The 22,520-nt window shown below is 43.0% G+C and overlaps 1 protein-coding gene across 4 annotated transcripts in view; it reads left to right on the plus strand.

The window, feature by feature from the left end:
- The window catches only part of LOC144782165 (cyclin-dependent kinase 17-like), a 588,354-nt gene that overhangs the window by 74,407 nt on the left and 491,427 nt on the right, over positions 1 to 22,520 (plus strand). For 2 of the 4 annotated variants that reach the window (XM_078661371.1, XM_078661370.1), the window contains exon 3: positions 17,036 to 17,197. The exons of the other annotated variants lie outside the window; for them this stretch is intronic. In XM_078661371.1, the coding sequence (XP_078517497.1) occupies positions 17,036 to 17,197 (162 nt within the window). The remainder of the gene's footprint in view (positions 1 to 17,035; positions 17,198 to 22,520) is intronic. 4 annotated transcript variants of the gene reach the window in all.

The following is a 22,520-nucleotide window of genomic DNA, read 5'->3' on the forward strand; positions in this document are numbered from 1 at the left end:
CTCTGGAAGCAGAAACAGGCCATCCTCCGTCTCCAACATTGCCCAATACCATAGAGCAACTTCTTTCTTGTAAACTTGATTTGAAAAGAGTTTATCTTCAAGATCGTTCTGAAGGCCGACCACAACATCCGTTTTACTTGCCCAACTTTGTATCTGTAAATACTTGAATTTTGAAAACCCCCTCCCCCAGGTGGCTTCCCCTTGTCCCCAATCGATCAGTTTTCCGTCCGGAAATAGATTACCCCAACTTTCTAAACCTGCTGCTCTGAGCGGCGTAGCCAATGCATCCTGAGACCAGGGTGGTGAGCCTGGGGCATCCCAAATAGGAGCCCTATATCCATAATAAGAAATCTTTAGAGCTCTCCTGATTTTATACCAGAGCTCTGCCGCTTCCCGAAATATTTTCAACCTTACTTTCTTGAAAAACTTAGGATCATAAAATTTACACAAAAAACCGTCCTCATTATAATTGCTTATCTTAAGCATAGCCAAAAGCATTCTCTCAATAGCTGCGGCCATCGGAACACCCAATAATATCCTAAAGTTCTTTAACTGAAAAGCCCATGAGTACAACATAAAGTCTGGGGCCGCCAATCCACCTTTAGACCATCTTCTTCTGAGTTTCTTCCAGGACAAACGGGACCCTTTCGATGTCCAAATAAAAGAGCAAATCTCGCTTTGTAGCTTCTTAAACCAGTCCTTATTAAATGCCAGAGGGATTGTCTCAAACAAAAAAAGTCATTTTTGGCAGGATCACCATCTTTACCAGGTTCGTACGGCCATACAAAGTAAGTGGTAAATGCCCCTAACCACGCAGTGTAGAGCCTATTTCTTTTTTGATCTTCATAAAATTAATTTTTGTTAATTCTGCGATATTATGCGTAATCCTTACCCTCAGGTAACGCATCTCCTTTTTACATAAGATTCCTTGTGAATGTAAATTCCATGACATAATTTCGGTCTTATTCCCGTTAATTTCATAGCCAGAAACCTGACCAAACTCTTTAGTGAGTTCAAATAAACTTCGCAATGATTGCTGCAAATTGGGGGTATAAATAATAATGTTGTCTGCGTAGAGACCTATTTTTTTAACCCATCCCTCTACAACAAACGGTGGTATGGTGTCTGCATTCCTAATCCTACACGCAAGTGGTTCTATATATAGATTAAATAATAATGGAGATAGGGGACATCCTTGCCGTGTGCCGCACTTCACCTTAATGGATTGTGTTAAAATTCCGTTTACCAGTACCTTGAAAGTGGGGGAACAATATAAAGATAATAAAGTGCTGGTGAAACTCGTCCCGAACTCAAGATGACCTATAAGAGCTTTCAAAAAGGACCAATTAACTCGGTCAAAAGCCTTAGCGGCGTCAAGTGCTATTACTGCGTGCGGGAGTTTATAAACCGTGGTCATATCAATAGCTCCAATTAATGAGAAAGTGAGCTCCTTTAAGAATCTGCCCCTAATAAATCCTTTTTGGTCCTCGTGCACTATTTTTGAAATGACCAAACTTAACCTGTCTGCCATGATTTTTGCAAAAAACTTGTAGTCACATTTTAGTAGTGATATTGGCCTATATGAGTCAAGATATTTGGAGGATTTACACGGTTTTGGAATTAAAACAATAATCGCCTCATTCCAAGATTCAGGCATTGCTGCCTCACCTTGAAAAATACTATTAAATAATTTATGCAATACTGGAGCGATTAATCCTATCAAAGATTTATATACTTCTGAAGGAAGACAATCTGGCCCTGGAGCCTTGCCTCCCTTACCGGACTTTATGGCCTTTTCCACCTCCATTAAAGATTATTTCAGTATTCAAGATCTGTTTAAACTGGGCTGGAAGTGGATTTACCAACTGCACCCACTCCCTAATGGCCTGGATCTCCGGATCTAAGTCCTCCTTATAGACCTTTGAAAAATACTCAAAGAAGGCTTCTGCAATCCCTGTACTGTCTGTGATTACTGTATCTGACTCAGCAATTTTTACTTCCTTAATAAAGTTGCGTACCTGGTCCTTCTTCGCCTTCCATGCTAGTAATTTACTGCATCCTTCCCCATAACTAAAATGTGCCAGATTACTAGCTTCCCACTTTTCCTTGATTCTGTGGGCAAGAACTGCCACAAGATCTGATTTCAGCTCAATTAAATCCAGCATCGCCTGATCCGCTATCTTAGATTCCCCCTCAGCAGTAATCTTCGCTTCATTCTGACGGATCTTTTCTTCCAGATCTGAAACCACTTTATAATACTCTCTACGCTTCCTTGCACCCAAGGCTCACAGCCTACCTCTCAGAAATGCTTTACAAGTTTCCCAAACTGTCTCAAGCTTAACTGAGCCCAGATTCACCTCTAAAAAGACTTCTAATTCCTCCATTACCACTTTCAAACATTCCTGATCTCGGAGGAAGGTACGATCTAACCTCCAGGCTGAATCCACCTTACCTATCTTGAACCTCAGGTTTAAAGTTGTAGCAGAAAGGTCTCAGATATGGACACCTACATGATTAGTGCTTATTAGCTGATCCATTAGTCTCAAATCCAATAAAAAATAATCAATTCGAGATTTATGGTTGTATTTTCGGTTATATGTATATCCAAACTGCAGGGCAAATTTTACCCGCCATATATCACATAAACCAAACTGAGTCAGAAGCAACCTTACTTTATTAGACATTTTCACATTACTCTGGCCTCTCCTCCCTGAACGATCTAAATTGTTATCCATGACCGTATTGAAATCACCTGCTATAATAATCTTCTGTGAAAAATTTAGCAATTCGCTAGCCAAAGTGTCCAAGGATCCCACATCATCTTGATTCGGCCTGTGATAGTAAGCTTTTCCCCTGCCATTTTTGCCTGCAGGATCAACCACCTCCCTCTGGGATCTGCTGCCATAGATTCAAAACAAAAATGCACTCCTTGCCTAACCAAAATCGCCACCCCTTTTGTGACTATAGTTTGAGGTGTATAAAAGGAGTGCGCAACCACTTGACATTTCCACAGATCTCCCGAGGCGTCTCCGGGAGCAACGTTTCTTTTTAAATCCTGCACTACCCTGAGGACATGGAAACCTCGTGTCTGCCGGTGTATGCCGGTCGCGCATTGGACACTGCGCATTGCTTCCTTTTAGCTGCCCCTTACCTGCTCGTGCCCCAGAGCGCCTCCCGCTGATCGTCCCCTCCTGCCGGTTTGGTTCACGGAGCAGGGACGGGCGAGTTCACCATCTTGGGCGGTCCTGGGGTCAGCGTTGCAGTCTCTTGGCCCCTCCCCCCCTGGCAAGCATATCAGGCGCCGGCGGATTCCGCGCCTCACTTGACATTTCCACAGATCTCCCGAGGCGTCTCAGGGAGCAACGTTTCTTTTTAAATCCTGCACTACCCTGAGGACATCGAAACCTTGTGTCTGCCGGTGTGTGCCGGTCGCGCATTGGACACTGCGCATTGCTTCCTTTTAGCTGCCCCTTACCTGCTCGCGCCCCAGAGCGCCTCCTGCTGATCGTCCCCTCCTGCTGGTTTGGTTCACGGAGCAGGGACGGGTGAGTTTACCATCTTGGGCGGCCCTGGGGTCAGCGTTGCAGTCTCTTGGCCCCTGGCAAGCATATCAGGCGCCGGCGGATTCCGCGCCTCACTTGACATTTCCACAGATCTCCCGAGGCGTCTCCGGGAGCAACGTTTCTTTTTAAATCCTGCACTACCCTGAGGACATCGAAACCTTGTGTCTGCCGGTGTGTGCCGGTCGCGCATTGGACACTGCGCATTGCTTCCTTTTAGCTGCCCCTTACCTGCTCGCGCCCCAGAGCGCCTCCCGCTGATCGTCCCCTCCTGCCGGTTTGGTTCACGGAGCAGGGACGGGCGAGTTCACCATCTTGGGCGGCCCTGGGGTCAGCGTTGCAGTCTCTTGGCCCCCCCCCCCACTGCCACACCCCTTGACCTTCCTCCATTATGTGTCCCTATATTTCGGTCACGCAGCCCCGGCGGCGCAGCGGACGGGCGCAGCGGGCGCGACGAAGGCGCGCCGAAGTTGCGCCTAAGTTAAGCCCGTCTGCGCCCGTCCGCGACGGGCCGGGACCAGGGGCCACTGACTCTGCACATTCTTTGGTCTATTCCTCGGCTCAACTCTCTGCTTATCCCGCTATCTCTTCCCCTTCCCCTACTTCAATGCATCGTCTTGATTCTCTTGGTATCCTTGCCCCCCGTCCTTCTTGCTCGTCCTCCTCTATCCACAGCCCTACCTCCCCCCCCTTCTGATCTGTCCTCTATCACCCGCCCTTCTTCTGCTCCCTCGTCAGCTTCTGCTTATTTGCTCAATACCCGTTCTGCTGTCAAGCACCAGACGGAACTTTTTAATCTCCTGAATACAGACTCCCCTGATTTTTTATTTCTTACTGAAACCTGGTTCTCCACCGACTCCCTTCCGGATCTGCTGGCCATCCTCCCTGACACCTACTATGCCCTTCGAGCAGACCGTCCGGATAGCAAGGCTGGGGGAGGTGTGGCGATGATTATCCACTCCACCCTGAAATTCCAACTTCTTGCTCACCCCCCTATACCTAACGTGGACTACTTGGTAGCCCGATCTCTCAATCTTCCCATACCTCTTACTGTAGTCCTCATGTATCGCCCCCCTCAAGCCATGCCTTCATATGTAACTGTCCTACAGGATCTTTTGGCCACGTTGGTGGTTAACAACTCTTCGGTCCTCCTACTTGGTGATTTTAACTATTGGCCACGTGACCCCAGGGAGGATCTGTCCTCCAAAGACTTTTCTGCCACCCTTCAGTCTTTGAACTTCTCATCCCATATCTCGGCCCCCACCCATGTCCAGGGTCACACCCTGGACCAAATCAGGTCATCACGCTGCAACATTACCCCCCCCCCCCCCCCCCCCCCCCCCTCTGTACTCCCCTGCATCTGGTCGGACCACTCCATGATTTCTTTTTCCATCTTTTTGGGCTTGGCCGGCAAGCTCCCGCCACCCAAAAATATTATGGCTCGTAGTTGGAACCAGACCGACCTTAACTCTCTCGCACTTTCCCTGGTTTCCTCAGTTCCTGATCTTACCGATCTTTCTTTAGATTCTCAGGCAGATGCCATTAGCACCTGGCTTTCCTCTTCGTGCGATCAGGTCGCCCTGCTTAAAAAGGTTAAAACCGTCCGCCCTTATGACGCGCACAAATGGTTTACCGCCGAGCTCAAAGCCCTCAAAGTCGATCTCAGGAGGTAGTAACGCCACTGGAGAGGTAACTATTGTCCCACTCTCCGTGTTAAATATAGACTCCTCCTCAACGATTACAAACGTGCGATCCTCGCGGCCAAAACTAAATATTTTTCCGAGAAAGTCTCCCTCTCTGCTAATAAATCTCGAGAAATTTTTTCTCTAGCTCATAATCTCGCCACCTCTGATCGCACCAGCACCAGTCTTGTTCCATCCCAGATCCTTTGCTCTTCACTGAATGATTATTTTATCGACAAGATCGTTAACATAAAGGCTAACATTCCTGCCGTGCCTCAACCTGGTTTCTCCTGTTCTCTTCCATTGCCCTCTGCTTCCTTGGACCATTTCCCATCTATTACTTTGGATCGCTTTCTCAACTTGCTTATAAAAGTCAAGTCTGGCTCCCCGGCGGACTGTGCCCCTGCACGGATCCTCAGAACTCTTTTCACTGATTGTCCTGCCCCTCCACTTGCCCTTCTTAACGCTTCGCTGGCTTTGGGTTCTGTTTATTCATCTTTTAAATCGGCCATAGTTCTCCCTACTCTTAAAAAAACTGGCCTTGATCCCTCACTTCTCCATAATTTCAGGCCTATATCTTTACTCCCTTATCTTGGCAAAATTCTTGAAAGCCATGTAACATCCTGTCTGTCCACCTATATCGAGGAGAACCACCTCCTGGCCTCCCATCAGGCGGGATTTCGCCCAGGTCATTCCACGGAGACTGTGATCCTCGCGGTCCTGGACGAACTTAAGGGGAAAGCTGACTCCAATCTCCCCCAAGCTCTGGTCCTCCTCGATTTGTCCGCTGCGTTTGACACGGTCGACCATTCCATCCTTCTCGACCGTGTCAGCGCATCGGGCATACGGGGCACTGCCCTGTCTTGGCTTGCGTCCTTTCTTCAAGGCAGGTCTCAAGCGGTCCACCTCTCTGGTTTCTCTGCCCCCCCTCGCTCGGTTACCTGCGGGGTGCCCCAAGGTTCTTCTCTTTCCCCCCTTCTCTTCAATCTTTACATCTACCCGCTTATTATTTCTCTTCTCGAGCTGGGGGGTCTCTGTATATAACTACGCGGATGACCTCCAGCTCGTTTTTGATCTTTCCTCCCCGTCTGATTCCCTTCCTAAGTTCTGTTCCACTTTAGTTTTCATATCTGAATGGATGAGCATCAATCATTTGAAGCTTAACCCTGACAAGACGGAGCTTGTCCTCACTGGTGGTCCCTCTAACCCTTGGTCCCCGCTTCACTGGCCCCTTGCCTTTGGTTCCCCCCTTCACCCGTTCCCTCCGTCCGAACCCTGGGCATCAAGGTCAGCCATGATCTGTCCATGCATGCCCAAATTAGCTCTGTCGTATCCTCTTGCTTTTTGTCCCTCCGTCTTATTCGTAAAATCTCCCGGTTTTTCTCGTCGGATGCCCTCAAAACTATCGTCATGGCTCTTATCATCTCTCGCCTTGACTACGGGAACGGCCTGTACGTGGGCATACCAGCCTACGAAACCAGTCGTCTTCAGGCCATCCAAAATCAGGCAGCCCGCCTCATTCTCCGTCTCCCCAAATCCTCCCACATTAACCCCTGTACTTAAGTCCCTCCATTGGCTCCCGTTTCGAGCCCATACCCGTTCAGCTCCCCTTTTCATCACATCTCTCATTACCCCTTATGCCCCCACTCGCACTCTCCGCTCTTCTTCTCTCTCCCTTCTGCATGTTCCCCGCTTCCGTAAATCCAGAACTGGGGGCACCCGTCTTTCGGTGTTGGCCCCACGGTATTGGAACAGCCTCCCTCTTTCCATTCGATCCATCCCCATTTACACCCATTTCCGTAAAGCCCTTAAAACTTTTCTGTTTTCCCAGGCATTTCCTTGTTAGCCTCCCGGGTTTCCTTCTGTGAGCTTAGTCAAGTCCCCAGCGCCAGGAAGCCGCTTGGCCACAGTGTGCTTAACCAAGTTCTTTTTTTCATTTCATTTCAGTTTGATTTCATTTCATTTCAACCAACCTCTGAGTGCCAAAAATTTCCTTGCACTCGGTGGCAGTCAAATGCGTCTCTTGTAAAATAACTATATGGGCCAATGAGTCCTCTAAATATTTTAGAATTAGCCGTCTCCTGGACCTTACACGTAAGCATTAACATTCCACGACAAGAATTTCAGCTAAGTTACACTAGCCCCACTCATCAATTACCAGACAATATGCCCTAATCAACCTGGTGGCAAATACGCTTCTGAGGATCCTTTTTGTACTTTTCTCCCCCTCCCCTCCCATCCCCCAAATCACACCCCAACCCCCCCCTGCCCTCCCTCTCCCCATTATCCCTCCCTTGGAAAACCCAACCGACCTTCCCATGGCCTCGGCCCTTCGAGTGCCTCTGGTGGTGGTGCTAACCCTCCTAGTGCTACAAATTACATAGATTTTTGTGCAGGCTTATCTTCCAACAAAAATTTTGAGCCAGACATTGAATTAAACATTTGCCTCCTGAGCCATCTCTCTACACTGCTCAATAAATATATCTACCTCTTCAACGGAACGAATACATCTTATTACGCCACTTAACCTTCAAAAATGCCGGTAACTTGAGTTGAACCGTGGCGCCCAATTCCCTAAGTGGCTCTATCCGCTTGCCTAACTCCCACTGCCTGTTCGCCGTTACCGGGGACAAATCCGATCTTACTTCCACCCTGACTCCGTCGAGTATTATGCTTTTCTTTTTCAAAGCAGCTGACAAAATGTTCTCCTTTAGGTTGTATGTCAAAAAATTGACTAATATTTTCCTCGGCTTTGACCTATTTGGATTCAGCCTAAAGGGATCACGGTGTACCCGCTGTATGTCTGCAAAGATCAGCTCCTCATCCTCTTCCAACTCTAACTCAGATTTCAAAAAGTGTACTACAAATTTTTTAATATCAGCACCTTCTTTACCTTCGGGAAGCTTCAAAATGTTTATGTTGTTTCGCCTTCGCATGTTTTCCAGCAGCTCTACTCTGTCCTCCTGTGTCCTCTCTCTAAACTTAATCTCATCAATTTCCTTGCGATGGTCTTTTACAGTCTCGCGGAGTTGATTTGCCTCGGCCTCTAATACTTCTGTACGGGAGCTTAACTCATTAAACTTGGCCTCTAACAGGCTGCAGGACGCTCGAATGCTTTCTTGATTAGCCTTTGATACCTCAAAGCCCTCATGCATATCTCTATCTAGTTTCTGTAGCAGTGCTATTATGGGTAAATCTGGGTTGTCGTGCTCAAGTTAATCTGCTAAAGTGTTTTCCCCGGAGCTGTAATTCCTCATGGTGTCCTCCCTGTTCCCTGCCTTCTCTGCCTCGCTCGAGGCCACCTCCACTGTTTCCCCTGAGACATTCAAGCAAGCCATACCTGATGTGGCTAAGTCTACAATATCCACTATCTCCATATCTCCGCTCTCCTGACCCAGCCCATCCATATCCTTATCTGTAACCAAAATTTGGTACCTATTGGGGCTCAGATGGGGAGACCAATCCTGCCGACCTTCTAAATCAATTTACGGGGTCAGGTCTTAATATCAGTGTTTTAGGGATAGGTTTAAAATAAGAGTTGAGGGACGGGGTTGTTATAATTTTATTCTCCACGCTATGTTTCACCAGTTTACAACTTTGTTTTCCAGAGGTTTTTTTTTTCCTTGGGTGCTTTCTTCAAAATACTAACTGCACAATCACTCGTTGCTGTTTTGCCCCCCGCTCCCCTTGCTGCACTCCTCAAAGTATAAGCAGCTTTGACTGATTCAGTTACACCTCCTCCAGGGACAACACCTCCTGTTTGACTCCCCCGCTTTGCCTCTGCCCTAATGTACTTATTATCACCAATACTTTTGCTAGGAAGGACTAAGGCTGTGTCTGCCCCCCTTCCGCGTCCTCCAACTGCTCTGAGGGCGATTTTTGCTGCAGCTCGCCGACCTCGCCCTACCTGCTGGGCAACCCTGTTCCACCCGACCGAGTCAATTCGATCCACCACAGCTGCTGCAGTCCCAACCGACTCCACGGCCGGCTCCGGTGTCCTGCCTACTCCCGCACTGTCAAGCTCCACGCCCCCTGCCTCCATAAGCTATTCATTGCTGCATTTTCCACATGTTTTGATGTCAAGAGTTCATGTTACAGGGTAGTATCCATATAGCTATTGTAAAAAGTATCATTTCATTCTGGAATGTCAAGAGAAAGTAAAAGAAAGTTACATGATTAAAAGTTACAGTAAGATTCATTCTCACCAACATTTTGAGCATGTGCAGATCTAGAGAATAAAGTCAAATTAAGGCACTAAAGGACTAGGCAGCATATTGTTATATATTTATATATATGTGTGTACATATGTGTGTGTAATATATAGGTATATGTGTGCATATTCAGAAATAAGTCGGTGTACTTCAGTAAATGTTTTTGTCAACGTAGTGAAGTATCATAGATCACATCATGAAACTGCTCATTAGGAAGTATGTACTACTGCTACATTTGTTAAGTGTTTACATGTAGCATATAGAAATATATTGTTTTAGCAATTTCGTTTTAGGAAATCGAAAACTCTGTTAGTGTAAAGATTCAATATTTAAAGTTCCATCATTCTGGCTAATTGCATACAGATTTTGCACCAACGTTGCAAAATCTATGGTGCATTACTATGAGAATAAAAGAATGTAGTTTCTCAAGTAAATATTTTTTTTGTAATTTGCATGCAAGTTCTAACAGTTCGGAAATAGAGCTGATTAAAGCATTCACGTTAAGTTGCCATGTATTTTTTTTATTAATTGCGTAATCGCAGAAAATCTATTTTCGTGAGTTATCATCAACATGCTTTTTAGAATCTTATACCAAAATCACCTGTTAAGTAGCTTAAACATAATGTATAATATTTTTTTTAATTATACAAATCTAAGGATTCTTTTACAGTACTATCACTATTTTTTTCTCAAAATCTTTGTCCTTCTCTAAAACGTGTGCAAGTTGCACATTCCTTTTTGAGTGTTTTCGTTCTCATGTTTGATTTTCGTGTTGTATAAAGATTAACCAGATTTTAAGCTGGATCAAGTGCGTCAATTAATTTAAAAAAAATAGCAACATAAAAACGCTATCCGCTCAAATATTGGTGACTGGTGCATTTTCCTATTGTTGTTTCAGTTAAATCACCTTTTCTCTGTTGAGATTTTCTCATAACACAGAATACAGTTACTTCAGGATGAAAACGCCACAGCAGCATCAGTGTTGTGCTAGTTGCTGAGGTGAAAATTCGACTATTGTGATTGTCACCAGAATGTGAACACTTGTTAAAATTGTCGGTTTAAATGAGGTTTCCCGCTGTAGGAGCAACTAATTATTTCAAGACGTCATGGACAAATGGAATAAAGAAGGATGTAAATATTTTCATGTTGACATAGTTTCTTTTCAATATTTTACAGTAAATTTGTGAAAATACAATTAGAAGGTCTCTGCAAGCTATCTACCACCAGGTTTAGAATTGTTTTCCCCATGAGCCTCCTGACCTCTCATCTAACTACTGCTTGCTCAACCTTTCCTGCCTGTATTTTTTATACCATTCTCTTTCTCTGCATGTACTTTGCTTTCATATTTCAATTGAATGCATTAAAGCCATTTTAAATCTGCTTAGGCTGGGACACCTGCATCATGTACGGTTTACTTGTACAGCTGGCTTAAAAAATAACCTGCTTTGCTAATTATTGAAACCAACTAGGTATGCAAGGCCTGCTGCGCAGCCTGCAATCAAATCAGCCAGTTAATTCCGGTATCGCCACATTGTTCAGAAAAACAGTTTTGCAAATTTGAGGTGCTACTAAAATCTGAGGAAATCATGCACTTGAAATGTTTTATAGTGCCCTCGTTTGGTTTTGTGTATTGTACTGTGCGATTAATGTGCATCAAAGCAGCAGTACAACCAAAAAGATGTAATTATCAGCTTTATCAAAGGTGCCTATCCACGGATTGTGACATAGTTTCCTCTCACGTTACTGGTTCAGTACTGCGCTAATATAAGGCTCAGTGAGTTGAGATTCTTGCTTCTGGTATCTGGTGTCACCTGCAAGTCAGAAGTTCTAATACGAACAACAGCTACTCAGTTTTTCATCTTTAAACTGATGATTTGGTTATGTCTCAAGCATCAGGAAGCAGGTTTCCCCTTCTCTCCAAACCTCATCCTTCCAGAGTGGGATACTCTTTCCTCCTCTTTCTTCTCGACCAACTAGGTACAAGCTTCGGCTGTCCTGTGGAACAAAGCCCCGCGGCACCCCAGACCAGGTAAGCTGTTCATTCTAGATGACATTTTGATGTATTTAATGTGGGCAATAAAATAGTTCATTTAGTTGGAAATCCACTTTTGGGGACACCATTCTACGCACACTCCCTCTGAGTCACAAATTGGATTTCGCTGCTTTTATGATCGAGGTAACAGCCTTGACATTTCTAAGACTTTAGATTTGACTTTGGTTATGGGCTCTTTCTTCTGATACTTGACTGCAGAGCAGAGGTCTTACACCCTCTTGGCTGTCATGAAAAAGTAAATGTAAATGAAGAGGAAGGTTAGGGAGAAAACAAAGTAAAAGCATCCTGGTTTTTGACCGTGCAAGCCTTAACCATATCTCTACCTTCAGAGGGAAAAATAAACATTCAATCCCAGTTTAAGGCTCCAACTGGCATTCATCAAACCAACAATCAATGGTATTGCCATGAACCAGTGCTTTTCCAATGTAATTATTTGTATAATTTGGAAACCTAGTAAATTAAGCCTCCCACTATGCTCATAGTAGCAATGTTTCTACATCTGAATTACCCTTAAACATTAAAGCTAATCAAACAATCCAGATAGTCTAAATGGTTGCACTTGTAACACTTGACAAAAAGTACTGGGGCTGTGCTACCTAGTATAATTTATTCTGCAACCACAGACTTATACACTTCTCTGCCTGACTAGCCAGGGTTCTGTGGTTTGGAGAAGTATTTTCATTTATGCCCAAAAATGCCAAGAGGAGTACAGCACCTAATTCCAGAAATGTATTAAGGCGGCATCAGTAGTTTATGCAGTGTTTTTAGATACCTTGGGGCAAAGACCTGAAGGTATACTCGAGCAGTAATACTCTGCAGTGACAAGAGAACAGTAAAAGCAAGTTGCTCCTCCTTATAGTACTCTACATAAAATCTCCATGAAAATCACTGCTTGATAAAAAAAATGTTAGAGACCATATTCTGTTGGTGAAGGTGTGAGCCTGGAGTTTTTGTATTCGAGGGTTTCAAATATGGGAATTATGGGTAGCAAACTTGTGAAATTCACAAGTTTGCATTGGAGGGTTCTTGTACTGAGTCTTTTTGGTTTGTAAAACCGATGATAGATGAAAAGGCCAGTATTGATGATCTGGCAGTCTACAGAGTAATGCAGTCAAGACATTTTCAAACGCCTATTGTGAAAACTATTTTTCACGTAGTTTCAAAGCGCTGCCACTGCATATATCCTCAGCGTCTACACCAGCTAGCTAATCTGTGCAAAGAAACAATCAGAAAACGAAGGCACTAGAACCAGTGACCCCTATTTGGAAGGAGAAGGGGATCTTTGAAGATACTGCCTGATCAGGTGCAGAGGCCGAAAGAGATATTTGGGACCCATCCATCCTAGGCCTGCAACAAATGGATCAGATGGGAGGAATTCCCTATGCTGGCATTAAATCAGTGTTTCCCTCATTGGACGACAGGGGATGTATGTGTGTATTTGATCACCAGGATGCATATTCTCAACATCCCAGTCGTAAAGAAACACAGAATGTTTCTTTGTTTTCTGGTGGGAAACTTGCACTTACAGTAGACTGTCCTTTCATTTGGATTGAAGACCACTAATCAGATCCATGCCAGCGGTACTGATCCACTTAATTAACTAAAAGATCTACATGTAGCCGTACCCGGATGATAGTCTTCTCAAAGCCACAATCCAAACAGATTAGAGGGAGCTATCCAAATCACAGTCTCTCTCTCTGTCATAGATTAGGTCTTCAACTCAGTTACGAGAAACTCTAACTCTTGGATTCAAATTTACTTGAGATTTACTCCATACCACATAGCTCAGTCCATAGACAATGACAACAGCAAAGAGAAATAATCCACTACATGTATGGTAAGAAAAAAATAAGTGAACAGTTAGTATACAACAAACAATTCAGGCTCCAATGCATTGATTACATTGTCGTTGGTCTAGAGATGCATGATCACACACATTTATAAAACTCACAGGACAATTAACCATACAAATTATATAGATTCATAAACTTTAAAGAAAAGTAAAAGGAAATTCACAAACTAAAACAATCAAACTCAAAATAAAACATTGTATAGAGTGTACAGAGAGATTCAAAAAGGCCACCCACAAGCACTAGAAGTTGTAAAAATAAAATACAATAATCACAAGGTCTAAAACGAAAACGGAAGAAAAAGAAGAGAATAAGAGAAAGAAAAAAAGACACAAGGCAAAGTTAAGGCGTGCATAAAGCCTCACTTCTCATTTTGGTTCAACATCATCTAGGACTCGTTCATAACTTTTAAGCATAGGACCTTACCAGCTTAATTCATCTCCCAGTGCCAGCCAATTGTACATGCAATGTCACAAAGCACAATCAAACCTCCAGGACCCAGTAAAATAAAACAAAAAGGCCATAAATCGCAATATAATTGCATAGAACTTGATGAAATAAACCCATTGGTGTCAAGAACAATTATGACAATCCGCCCCAGAGACATTTGTGAATATCTGTGGTGTCCACACCTAGGGTTTTTATCTTACTGATTAAGGGGTTTTACCTCTCCTTAAATATCTTGCCAAAGCTAAATTTCACTTTGCTAGTATAAGTTCTCAATTCAGCGTTAACAACATACAGGAAAGGTCTTACACAATAGTTTTTTTTATTCTTTTTTTAAAGTTCCCAGTGGTGAAAGACTTTCTTGAAGGTTTAAAGAGACTCTATCCTTCGATTAGAGCACCTTTTGCTTAGGTGAGACATATTATATGCTCTAAATTAACAATCAATCTCTTTGACCCCATTCACAAGCCTTCATTACAGCATCAAGCTCCCCCAGTGACAGATATTAGAGTCGGGGATGGCTATATATGGACGAACGTGACATGGTGTGAGGGGTATGCTATTATCTGGGAGGACGTGTGGCATTCTCAGGTGAAATAGATTTTCATCTTCTTATCCATGCACTCCACCGGTTTCTTGACTTGAACGAGCAAGAAAAAAACTTAGCAATTAAAACGTTTTTTTCCCCTGTGTCCTGCTTAGTAGGAAAAACTTGAAATTAACTGACTTATTCTTAAAAAAGATGAACATGCCGAAATAGAGTAGATGATCAAACAAAATGGTCTACTCTTTTTTTTTTTTTCCACTTTTTAATAACAGATTATCTTCAGGGTTACATCCAACATATGTGGAGCCTCAGCTTGCTAGGCAATCTGTGTTCATACAGCATTATTACCCCAGAAAAGATGAAAGGCTGAGTAGGATCAATTAGATTCATCCAGGGATTTGAGAGACATGCTATAACTTGCATGTTAGGAAAGTGTACAAAAATAACAGGCGGTCCAGAAATGTATGCCACCACGCTGATATGTTTTTTGTATGCTGGTTTGGGAAATGCTATATAGGTTCAAAGGCATACTATTAAACAGAACAATTTAAGACTTTGCCCATTAGGTTGATCAAATTACAGACATTGCCTTGACTCTGAGCTGCCGATCAAGGCACTCAACATTGGGCTGTTCACTTTCCCTTTAGGGAAAACTTTTCAGCTTGTGTATCGATTTGGCCCTAACAAAGTATAACTTTGAGACCAAAAAAGTCCTGCATCCATCCTTTAAACAATTTCAACTGCCTACCTATTTTTTTTCTTTGGTGATTTTCAAAATTGAAAGAATTGTCACCAATGCCAAACTAAATAATATAATACCATATTGAAAGTTACAAACTGGCACCAGTTGATGTTCTTGGGGACCTTCAGTCAACAATCCATGCATCTTTTGCTTGGTGGAAGTGATTACTGCCACACCAATGACCGTGATGAAGCAAGGGGGGCGGGGTCTCTAGTAATTAAGTGTTCATGGACTCGTTCAGTTTTTGTATTTGGTATGAAAGTACCAATTTCAAAGCTGTTTCCCCCTATTTTCTGCAAGCGGTCGCCTCAAAACTCCTTGCATTGGTTACAAATGCATTAGAAGAACCAAAGGTCAAAACTCGTTTTCCTAGGAACTCGGATAATTGCATATATAAAGATATACAATGATCCATTCTGATTCCTTCAATAACACTTGTAATGTAGCAAGCCTCAGTGAGTGCTAAGTACATTCCCTTATAACAATTAATTAGATGCGTTTTAAATTTCATTCAGATGTGGATTATGAACAACCATAAATCCGTAAACAATTCAAACAATAGGTGTAATAGAACAGAAATGTAAAAAAGTGGTTAAAAATGTTGCTGCCGTGTCATCCCAAGATTACGTTCTGCAAGTATGTCTCAATAGAAAGTCAAATGCAACATTTATACCTGATATTTGCCAGTGCTAGTCAGGCTGAGTAAACGTGTTTCTAAAAATGTTACACTTTCAAGTTCCACTCTGCATACGGAAAAGAGACTGTACACAGTAAATGGAAAATTATCCTGCATCAACAATGATTTCTGGGAATGTCATCTTCATTTATAAAACGGCTATCCTTACTTGGAAGACTCGTAGTGATGGCCCTTTACTGAATGGTTTAGCGCTTTGAATGACCTAGAGCTAATGAAGCTTATGCGTATTTATTACAACACTCTTGAAAATGTTTTGCCTATAGTGTTCTTGCCAGAAAACAGGCGAAGATCCTGAAGGTCACTAATCATGAATGCAGAGCCATCCTACTACCTTGGCCTTGTAGTTTCAAGGAGATTTTTGCTGTTATGGAATCCTGCTCAGTGGTGAATCTGGTGACGGAACTTTTGATAAGAGAATTTCAGCCTTCTCAGACCTCTCTGCGATATAGCAATCTAAGAATTAAACCGATCATCAGCAAGCGCTTTAGCCAAATGCAACATTGAAAAACTATACACTTGGGGAGTATACAGAAGTAATGCCCACTCAGTCGGCCACCCAGCATTTATTTTTAAGAAACCTTAACATATGTTTGGTTATAATCCAGGTCACCTCCAGTCTCCTCAACCTCATAAGGGTCTCCTGGGTGAAATGAAGGCACTTTAGTTAAATTGTATTTAAAAAGTCCCCGAGAGAATTTCTCTGCATTTCAAGCAGGTGCAAGATTATTTTAGGTATCCTGTTTAGATTCCAACAAAAATGTTAAGTCTGACAAGCTGTTAATATCGAAGAGAGCAATATATACCAAGTCTTTTTCCTTCGAAGCACAAGTCTTCAGAAGAAACTTTAATATAATAAAATGAGCTAACTTTTATAATCCTATACAGGTCAGTGTAAAAAATCCAGCTTAAATAAACTAACACTGGTTTAGGACAATATTATGGTTCTCTAAAGCCTGAAATAAGCAAATACATTTTTGGTTTTACTGCTGCATTAAAAGGTACATGGGAATATGAAATATTTTGCCAGGGTGTTTTTTGATATTAGCATTTTTTAACAAACCCTTGCAAGCGATTTACAGCTACTACGTAGCTTGTAAAACGGCATCCTGAAATTTGCAAAACCCTTATTGTATTTTATAGATGCCCTTTCGTTTTCCTTCTTGTATCATTTCTTTTCTTTTACTTTCTCTGTTTTACTTTTCTTGCTGCTGCTGGATTTTTCTCTTCCTGCTGTCGTGGTGAATAGAACCGATCGTGAAGAATGGCAAGCCTCCTTCTTCCCACAGCATGCATTCCTTCTTCCAGCAGTACGTGGGCTCTTTCAAAACCGCCCCGCTACGGCGTCCCTACAGCGTGATCGGAGCAAGTGTTAGCTCCTACTTGTCCCTGTCCAGGAAAAGCACATTGGGTGAATATTCTGACCTTTTTGTGTTTGTCTTGTTTTTGCCTCTTTAACATTGTCTTATTTTGGGACCCCTGTTCTTGTTTTAAATAACATTTTGTTATGCAGATGAAAATTGAGGATTACATCTGACTAGTTTGTCTAGACAACATTTAGAGCTACACAAGAAAACAATTAAAAGCAAATATTAGTAAGGTATTTACTAATGTTAAGTGGCAGATTCTACCAGAAAGAATGTGTGTAGACTAAATTAGCAAGCATGAGGGAAAACGTATGTTCGACTGGTATTTTAAATTGCATTTGTATGATGTTCCTGCAATTCACAAACCATTTACAAGTTTAGCAGATGTAGAGCTCAACCAACACTTTGGAGAAGATAAAGAAATGCGTATCATTGTGCCATAGTCCTAAAAGCCGTTCATCACTGGACAACTGAAATCCAGGGTTCAGGCCTTGCAATGATACTCTGATTAGTCAACAGTAAACTTCGTTACACTGTGCCCTAGTGTTCCTCGTTATTGTCTTTATATTATAAGGATTTAAGAATCATGCTTAGAAAATTGACAACAATGCAAGACCTTCAAATTCAACAAAAACTTTAAACACCACCTATTTTGTCATGAAGACGTAAATGCCAGACCTTTTATTGGGAGGTCCTGATTATAAGACCTAGCAATATGTCGGTTGAAGACAGACCACTCAGGAGAGCAGGAAGGAGGGAATCGAGGCCTGTGGTTAGGAAGAGTGGGACTCTGTGTAAGGAGTACTATATACTAAAGTAACTTGACCATTATCAAGTCATCCTTCTTCCTCTTCACAGTCCTCTACATTAGGAAGATATAGCAAGTGAATGCCAAGTCACTAAGAACTCTTGGCAGTCTACTACAAATCATGTGCATTTCAACGCCCCTGTGAATGTACTGGATCCAGAACACCACTGAGGAAGGAAAGCAAATATCTAATGAACAAATAAGGCAATGGCTTGATATTATTGTCAGTTATTCGTATATTGAAACCGTGATAAACTCCACCCTCCTGCAGGCTTTTACTAACATGCCTTGATGCATTGATGGACCAGGAGGCTACAAGTGATTCCTTCAGGAACACAAGGGCATCTCAGCAGACACAGAATTCCAACCATAGAAGTTAAAAATAATCGTGACAATTGCATACATGTTTGTATAGCTTAAGGTCAAGGAGCCAGAACATACGTAATGAGACCCTCTCTTACTGAAAAGAAGACTCATACAGGTACCAAAAAAAAAAACGAAACGTGACGCACTGGCAGGTCACCACAAACTAGATCACAGAATAGTGTCCAGACATGAAAACCCTATCAGGGTATTTCCTCATACTTAATGAATTAAAAAAAAATATGTTTATTGGCATTTTGTTAGCATTCTTTACATCTCAGAATTATTATTTTCCATTATCATCCCTTCGACACTTAAAACATCACTTATGAGGACATTAACTGACCGCATTCGTACATATCATCTACTTTCTATGGATATATACAAAGATTCCGTTAGCAACTTTTCCCCACTGAGCTCCGTGTTAGTAGTTATGCCAGTGAATAGATCCTCGGTAATATGTCTCCATATAGTATAACGTGTCTTCCCCTTCTGGGGTTGTTGCAAACGGGTAAGAAGTGTGATACTGCCATATAAAGTTTGTCTATAAAAATTGTGATTTACTGAGAACTGACAGTACATAAACCAACAAAACTAAGGTTAATGTAGGCTGGGAGCATCAAAGGGTGGTCGGGGAGTTGGTGGGTAGTGAATACTGTATTAGGTCTCCAGGTAGGCCCAACTAAAGTGTACTCAGTGTAATCATGCGGTTCTGTAGTGCGTCACTTGGGGAGTGGCGGGGAAACAAGAGGGAGAGGGGGACTCAAGTGGGGGTCACGTATGAGGAGAGCCACAGACGCTCCCCAGCCCTTCCGAAGTTTGTCTCCATTGGCCCCAACGGGTCAGTTTGTGGGAGGTTCCCTGTCTTCATCTGTGCTATTAGAATGGCTCGATTGCTCCCAGATATGTAAGGCATCCCTCCAGAGATCTGCATCCTCATGCTTAATGATAAGTGCGATAATAAGGGTGCGACTCTGGTCAAACGAGCCATGTAGGGAGGATAATTTTGCCCAGTATGCAGACTCTGGAGAAGGTGAGGCAGAGACCATTTTGTGCATCTTTTCATCAACCAGCCTTGAACGAGTCAATTTCACGGAGCAGTCGAGAAGAATACCAAGAACGGAGTGAACACAACCCTGACTTGTCACACATGGCTAAAGAATGTCAACACAATTTTGACCAATAGCCACGGTTCGTTTCTTTCATCAAGCCTACTAGTAGGAGCTTGGAATTTACAGGAAAATTTGAGTACAGAAAATTCTCAGTTTCTAACATCACACTGACTAAAAGGAACACACATTGGCAAAGTCAATAGGTCTCTCCATTGTGACCTATTGGCTTTGCTAATTGGTGTTTTAGCCATGCTGCACAGCGTCATGTTAAAGTATAAAACAAAATCCGTTGACTTGGACAGCCATGTCATGTGCTCGCTTACAAAATGACGCAGGCCTTTTTTAGGTCCCGCTAGACCAGCGCATGCGCTGATCTGGCGAAACATTAAGTAGCTGGCTTTTAAAAGTGCTACTTTTGCCGGCCACCAGCTTGCTGTCACGCGCGCAACGTGCACAGCTGCCACCTGACTTTCGCGCTGCGCGGCCATCTCGGTTTCACGACCGCACGGCCATTGCTTGTGATTCTAGTGGTTCTGAATCAAAACATCTGTGGTTCTGAATCAAAACATCTGTGTTTTGTTATCCGTGGTTAAGCAAGAGCTGCAGAGAGAGTTGTTTTTCTACATCTGGCTCTGTTGAAGGATTGTCATGCTAGACTCTTGGAAAGAATCGGCCTCGTTTTCTAACTTTTTTTTCCAAATCTTTGTTAGCACTCGAAGTAGCTTGTAACGCATTCCCGACTGGCATACGGCGCGTGACATGTGGTGCCTTCCTTCCCGATAGCTTTGAAAGGACGGCGCATGCATGCTGAGACTTGTAGGCGTTTGCTTACAGTCGGCACAGGGCCCATGTATGTTCTATGGAGACCGGAAGTTAATAAGTAATGGGAAGCATGCAGTTTTTCAAAAGATTTCATGTGATTTGTAGGCTTTTGAAATTAGCAGTATTGCCAGAAATCTTCCAAAATCTAAATGTTAAGTCACTAGTGCGTTAATTCCTCAACCACGTTTTTGTCCTTACTTAAATAATCTCTGTGAATAACTAAGAGAGATCCATAATAAGGGTGAGCGAGACATTAGGGGCAAAAATTTAATTTGACAGGAGCATAGCTTCAGCTGTTTAGAAAGCTGAAGATGTAGAATGCAGCAGCCAGAATCTAACCAGCAGACCTTGCCAAGTTTCCCATGTCAATGTGTGATGTGCCGCTCCAGTCCAGGTTTTTTCTAAATGCTCACATACAACCCTGTCCGTGAAGTCTACAGTGGGTCAAGGTGGATTTCATGATCTGTTGCGTAGCTGCAAAGAGCACTAACGCAGCGCTACACACTCACACCATCAACCATTCTATCTATCACAGCAGGTCAAGGCAGCTTTACAATGCACATGAATGCACGGTGGCATGAGTTGGAATTTGGAGCTCCTCATAGGATCAGATTCACAACCCCCCCCCAAATTAATTAGAAAAACAAAAGCATCATTGCACTGCAGGCATCTTTCCGAATTGGTCTGAATCCCCTTTGTAATTCAGACTCTTCCCACACTACCTGGGGCTAGAAATTGTGTGAGAAAGGATGCACATTGGATCATTACCACTACGACAAATCCGTCAATGCCAAGAGTAAATACTGCTTAAAAAAAATGAAACATATGAAGTAACTGGTGTGCAAGACTCAGAATGTAAATGCTATGACTCATTCCAAGCAGAACAAGCATTGGCATAGCCAATAGGTCTCACCTTTGGGACCTTATAAGTGTTTAGGCATGCAACAGTTGATGTTGTTTCACCAAGGATATTGTACTGCATAACGAAATACTTATAAGGTCCCAAAGGCAAGACCTATTGGCTATGCCAATGCTGGTTTCTTTTTGGTTTAATTACTGATCTTGATTAGATCGGTAACTAAAAAGTTGTTAAAAAGCAATATGGAGGGCCCAGATGAGGGGAGGAGAAGCAACTGGTGAGAGAGCAATATGGAGCCTAAACAGGGTGTGCAAGTGTGGGGGAAGCAACATGGAGGATAGAGGTGGGGAGTAGACTCATATGGGCAAAAAAGCAATTAAAGAAGTGTGAGCACAACGTGATAGGAAGTGGGGAAAAAACCTACAGAGAAGTACATGGGGGGAATGGCTGGAGAAAGCATGCATTGCTAAGGAGTGCTTAGCCCTAATTAAAACAATTGTGCTTAAAAGAGAAGCTGTGAAAGCAACAAAGTCAGCCAGCCAAAAGTGATGGTAAAGAGGCTAGGCTCCATGGGAGGGACAAACACAAGATTAACAAACTGGGACACACAGTAGAAGCAAACAAATGAGGTTGACAGTAAAGTCAAACAGTGGTAAGCAATGGGTGGGCTCCTGGTTTCTGTATGTTCTTGTTAAGACCACACAGTATGTCTCCTACCATACAGCATGTGTGCTGCCTAGTAGGCTAAACATAAACATTGTGATACCTGGGGTCTAGATGAGGTCATGCAGGCACACATCCCTAAATTTGGATGAGCACTGATGCACAGGCTTCTAAAAGCCATTACCAACATACAAATTCTGAAATGCTCCGACACAAACACCCTTTTTTCAGTATTTTTATTCAGTTTTGAAAAAAAAGTACACATTGGCACAAACCTGTGTCTATGGGAAACAAATAAACAATGCAGCTGGGCTCAGATGTTACAGTAATCCTCACATACATCATTAACAGTGAACTGAGAGCAGTTAGATACTCAATAGGCAGCAGGCAAGTACCATCGGTGGGATCAAGCATATCAGTAGGCTTGAGCAGACAGGATATCAGGTCCCTCTCCCGACACCTCCAGGTCATGGTATTCAATCCACCCACCACAAACTTTACAAAACACCCTCTACTTCTATAAGTAACTTTTTCTGCGACCATGTAAAAGTCCATGCCTGCCCTCCATTCTTACATAGCTGGCAGTTCAGATACCCCCCAGTGTTTTTCCACATCCCTCTTTGCCACCGTTAATCCTAGATTGCAGAAAAGTAGCTTTTCCTTTGGAATATCCACATCATTGGGCATACCAAGAAGAATGTACTTGGGATCAGGGGGGATGTTTGTATGGCCGGGCAAGT

This window comes from Lissotriton helveticus, chromosome 9 (assembly GCF_964261635.1).
Source record: "Lissotriton helveticus chromosome 9, aLisHel1.1, whole genome shotgun sequence".
In the NCBI taxonomy this organism is placed as follows: domain Eukaryota; kingdom Metazoa; phylum Chordata; class Amphibia; order Caudata; family Salamandridae; genus Lissotriton; species Lissotriton helveticus.